Source organism: Olea europaea, chromosome 11 (genome assembly GCF_002742605.1).
Source record: "Olea europaea var. sylvestris chromosome 11, O_europaea_v1, whole genome shotgun sequence".
Lineage (NCBI taxonomy): Eukaryota > Viridiplantae > Streptophyta > Magnoliopsida > Lamiales > Oleaceae > Olea > Olea europaea.
The window spans coordinates 14,034,432-14,039,909 of record NC_036247.1 but is presented as its reverse complement, the minus strand read 5'-3'; the positions used below and the strand labels follow the sequence as shown (position 1 = coordinate 14,039,909).

General features: G+C 32.1%; 1 protein-coding gene across 1 annotated transcript; it reads right to left on the bottom strand.

The window, feature by feature from the left end:
- Positions 1-1,672: 1,672 nt before the first annotated feature.
- LOC111403500 (glucomannan 4-beta-mannosyltransferase 2-like) lies at positions 1,673-4,990 on the bottom strand. The gene is made up of 6 exons (XM_023032027.1): positions 4,852-4,990; positions 4,183-4,319; positions 3,750-3,863; positions 3,443-3,642; positions 3,123-3,323; positions 1,673-2,403 (listed from the first exon to the last, which is right to left on the bottom strand). The coding sequence occupies exons 1-6, from the start codon at positions 4,931-4,933 to the stop codon at positions 2,241-2,243; spliced, it is 897 nt and encodes a 298-aa protein (XP_022887795.1). The 5' UTR covers positions 4,934-4,990; the 3' UTR covers positions 1,673-2,240.
- Between the last annotated feature and the right edge of the window lie 488 nt (positions 4,991-5,478).

Sequence of the window (5,478 nt, the reverse complement as noted above, 5' to 3'; positions counted from 1 at the left end):
ACTTATTTGGACTCGTTTTATTTGAAATGGAAAAACAACCACCACTAAATATTTTGAGTTGAATAGATTATACCACTAGATAAAATAAAATCATTTTTAAGCTTGACAAATCAAATCAAGGTAAGAGAATTTACATGTTCAACAAAAGTTACCAATCACCTTTCCAGTTTAAAGCCCGCTTGGCATGATTTTTGAAAAAATAAAATGAGTTTTTGAGATCCAAAAACTTCTTATGAAGTCGTTTCACTAATTTTATAAGAGTGGTTCTTATTGTTAGCAAAAGTTTTCGATAAATTTGGTCTTATATGATTTCATCTAAAATTACTTTTGGAACGGAAAGCTCTTTTAAAAATTATTTTTTAAACAAAAATTAAGGCAGCTTTCTTCAAAAACAGTTCTATAGGAAGATAAAATAAATCTAAATCAAAATCAAAAGTTATGTCAAACGATCCCTTGATATATTTATGGAGCAATGTATATTTTACAAGTGATTTATATTAATGGTTTAAGAACTAGCTTCTTTTAAATTTTCCAAAATAAAACTAGTAGTTATTAAAGGACTGTTTTGCCCCATTTTCTAAAAATCTAATTTTTCTTAAATTCATTTTTAATCACATATTCTCCTAGTAAAACAATTTTGCACATAAACTTAAAATTTTTCCTTACTTTTAACTACACATTCTTTAAAAAAATCACTATCATATAACTCATTTTACACAAAAAAAAAATGAAAAATAATAATAATAATAATAATAATAATAATAATAATAATAATAATAATAATAATAATAATAAATGTTGAAACATGGTGTAAGTTTATTAATTTATATTTTCTCCTTAATACATTTCCTAGATTCATTTTTTAATCAAAAACTTTGTCTTCTTTTACAAAACACAAACTTGAGATTTAAGTTGTTTCCGTTGTTTATCCAGAAGGAAAAAAAGTAACACAAAGTTATTATTGATGTGTGGCACGTCAACTTTAGCTTGAAGTTTCGATAACCCTTAAACAAATCAAGGAATGGATCATGTGACTCTTTACTAATTTAGGGCTCAGGGCTCTAATGATAATACTTAAACTAAAAGGAATCCAAATCGAGCACTTGTAGGCCAATTTTTTTGCTTGGGGGTTGTCAACCAAAATAAGGAAGGGGGTGGAAATGTTGGAGGGAGGGGGTGCAATTCTCTTCAATTTTGCCACACTTACATTTTAGTTGACATTATGATTTACATTTTATCATGTAGCACACAATTTTGTCATTGATTTTTTTAACATTGTAAACAATCAGTGGCCTCAATTTTGACACCTATTGAAATGTTATCCAAGATGTATACAAATAATGTACAAGTAGATTAATTCGAGTTTCCCATGGCAAAATTATCATTTCTATGGATTCAATAGTTTGGTTAATGTCATGTCATAATCACAAAGATTTAGTACAATACCTAGATGTTAATAATTGTAATGACTTTTGTTTCCCTTTCAAAGCTATTTTAAAAAGATTTATAAGATATAATTATTTATTGGAAAGAGTAATTTTCTCGTATTTATTGTGAATAATCTATGAAAAAAATATGTTAAGAAATGATATATTTGTTGATATGCACAACTTGATGGTATAAAGAAATAGAGGCACGTGACAAATTATATGTCCACTCCAATGCACTAAAGTATACAATAAGACATTAACACCATTGCCAAGTGCAAATCTATAATCAAAGTTTACATCCCCACTTACAGACATATATTCATCCTTTATTTGAAAAAAGCCTAAATAATATAATAAATGACCAAAGATACAGATAGAAACTACAATTGATAGTATGAAAAAAGGAAAGGAAAAAAAAATTATAGATGTGATTTTCAGCTTATTTTCTCTATAAGCTGAAAGGAAATGAAACACAATTGTTCACACAGCTAAAGAATTATAAACTGGGAAAAAGCACGTTATTTATTTTTTACCCCCCTAATTTTTATGATATTTCTGCTACTTCAACCTGTTCTTGACAGTGTAAACTGCTGATCCAAAACAGCTACCTTGATGCTTTTCTGCAATTTCCCTGGCAGTTTTTCGAACTGAATCCCATGTTCTCTGCTCTATTAGACCAAGAATTTGATCGTCTTCAAAATGCAATCAAGTGAAGGAATGGTGTCTGTAATTTGTTGAGGCTTGAAATAAGGGAAGATAGTCTTAGAGAGGAATCTGATAAAACACGAATGAATTCAGAGCTGGTACTGGTTAAGAGCTCGGGACTATTGTCCCAACATAGCCAAATCCTGCAATTGTGAAGGTGATAACTTGAAGGAAAAGGTAAATGAAATAGTTGTTCTTTCCATAAAGGAAGTCGTAGCATCCACAGATGAATAGAAAGACCGCGAACCCCAGCTCATGAAGTAATATTCTGGAAAATATAAAAGATATGCGTCAGTTTAGGTTATCATTCAAACACCTTTAGGCCACTCATTCAATAAAGATCATCCCCCGAGATTCGTGCCTTATGAGGTCTCGGTTCTCAATTCAATGAGTTCATGAGTATGCATTGTTAAGGATTATAAATGCATGAGAGCAGTAAGCACACGAACTAGGCACATTATATCTTGTTTTCGAAGGGAAATGTGTCCACGGAGAAGAAAATAATTTTCAAATGAGTGATCGTGTGCAAGGCAACTGACTCTTTGTTGGAAAATTGATGGTTTTCCATTCAGTGATCAATGTGCACCAGAAATTAAAGTTTGAGGAACCAAGGGCCAACAAACATTAATTAGAGACCTATGTACTTTATTTGTTAAAGTTTGACGACCAGGACTGTAAATTTCCATAAAACCGGGAAAATCTTTTCAATGACTTGAAGTTCAAACTTAAATATGATACTGCCCGAAAGTCTACAGAGTTTTACTCTACTGCCGGTTGCGAGCATCAAAAGAAATGAGTAGCTAGGAGAGGAAAAGGTGCCTATAATTCAAAGTTATTTTTTTAATAGTAAGGTAAGAGTTACTTTCAAAAGAAATAACTTCGTTTACTTAAAAGTAGAGAAAAAGGCAACACGTTCAAACAAGTTTGATAACGAAGTAAATTTTACTTTTTAAGCTTAGCCAAACAAGAATAGCAGGATACTTTTACCTGTCACCAAGCTTAAATAGGGGTAATTTCTTTGGTGTTGCTTTGGCATTCGACTTGCTCTTGAGAGCATCTCCAAGTTTTTCAGTGACAACCCATTCGTTGGCTCTCTTAGCCTCAAACAAACCAATAAAGGTTGCCTTGGTTCGATGAAAAGACATCACATTCTCGAAAAGAATCCAATAGAACAGTAAGTGGAACGACCTGAACATCACAAATTCTCGTATGTTATTACCCAAAAAAGAAAAAAAGAGAGAGAGAATAGTCATGGCACTAATGCATGAATTAATTGGGAAATGAGACGAGAATGCTAAGTACTCGACCTTGGAGTCCCAACAGAATTTAGAGTTGTGATTATGCAAGGAATGTAAATGGCTCCCCATTTCGGCACATCAACTTCGGGTACTAAAATGGTTAAAGGAAGCACCACACAGTAAAAGAAGAAAGTAAACATGTGGGCTATGATTTTTCGGACAAAGAAGAAGCTGTAGATCACATAGAACTTCTTCCGTAGCGAAACTTTCTGCAAAAATGCAAAAAAAAAAAAATGCATTGAGTTCTCTTTTAATAGAGCACAAAATTTCTAGATTTTGTCTTCAACCCAAAAGAGAAGAAGAATTGTTCACAAACCTTGTTTTTGACAATTTCCATCACCATTTTTCTGAATAAATTGCCTGGACCACAAGACCATCTGTGTTGCTGAAAACGGAAGGCTTTGAAAGTACTAGGAAGTTCACTTTTAACCTATAACGAATTGAATATCGATCAGTATGAAACAATGCGCAGCAAAAACAACAAACTAAGCTTTACTTCTGATAAAATCCAGGTCGAGTCCGCTATAAGAATCCTTCTTTGCTAACCTAATCTATTCTCCGTTTTTGAACTGCTCTACCAGAATAACTTGAGGGCATATTTACTGTGTACTTGATAGATTTACACCGTATGGTAGAAGCATCTTTTTCTTCCTAAATACGGTTCCATACTCTCTAGCCCACTATACCAAACACACTATAAAAGTATGTGAGCACAATGTAAAATAAAAATTCTTAATTAAACCACATACCTGAAGGTCTCCTAGGTAAACAAATTTCCAGCCCTTGAGACCAGCTCTAACAGCAAGATCCATGTCCTCTACTGTAGTTCTGTCTTTCCATCCTCCTGCCTCATTTATTGCAGCAATTCTCCATACTCCACCGGTGCCTGAGACAGAGTGAGTTGGTAGTATTAAAGGTACATTCATTAAGAAGTGCTAAATTCAAGCGAACAAGTCAATAAAATTCTTTGCATAGAAACCTAACATGAGGGATTGCGAACAACAGTATCCGTCTTCGAACAAAATATACACGGTAGTTGTTTGTTTCTCTTATTTAAGACAATACATTCGCTAATCCCACTAACAATCAATTCATTTGGCAAAAACTGCCTTTCCTTTGCTCCAGGACGAGGACGAGCACTTGAAAACTCACGTCAACTTATTTAGTTTGTTATCTACAAGAATTGTCTATTTCATATAGAGTGAAAGCTTTTCCACGGTAATCCAAGTTCTATTATGAATCACATATTGGAGTTCGACTTGATAAATTTTGATTTTTGAAGTTTAACGTTTGGATAAAAATCATTTCCAATAGCGAGGACTGAAAAAATTACCCCGGACGGCTGAATATCATAAAAGAATTTACTTTGTTACTCAGCTAATACCCAAGTACAATTAAGAAGATTAGAATTAACCCACCATTGAAGCCAAAGAAGGCATGAGTAGATGATCCCACTTCTTGCTCAACTTTAAAATGGTAATCCAAAGACATTTCTTGCATTCTTGTCAACAAGCATTCATTTGCATTCACTGCAAAACAAATCAAATATCAACTATTTTTATTAGCATTCTCAATTTCGTTATTCTCAAATGATCTACGGTAAATCAATACCATGAAAGAAGAATATTATACAAAAATCCTAATAGATAAATATAGTGACACCAAGAGAAACTGTCTCAAAAAAAAAAAAAAATAATAAATAAATAATGAAAATGATGTTCAACAATCTCTTGTCTTGATTCTACCTATTGGTCTTCAAACTTAAATTTTTGGGTGAAGCAATTAATTGATCACATAAATATGTAAGATTCATTGTTTTCAACTAAGAAGCATCGACACGGACACGTAGACACGCTATTTTTCCAAAAAGTTCCGACACGATACGTCTTCGACACGTTGATTAAAATATTAATTTTAATAATTTAAAATAATAATAATTTTTTTTATACTTATTGTATCATGTGTATAAATAATTAAATAATAAATATAAATAAAATGACATTAAATTCATACATGCAGGGTGAAATGGTAAAATAATTAATTAA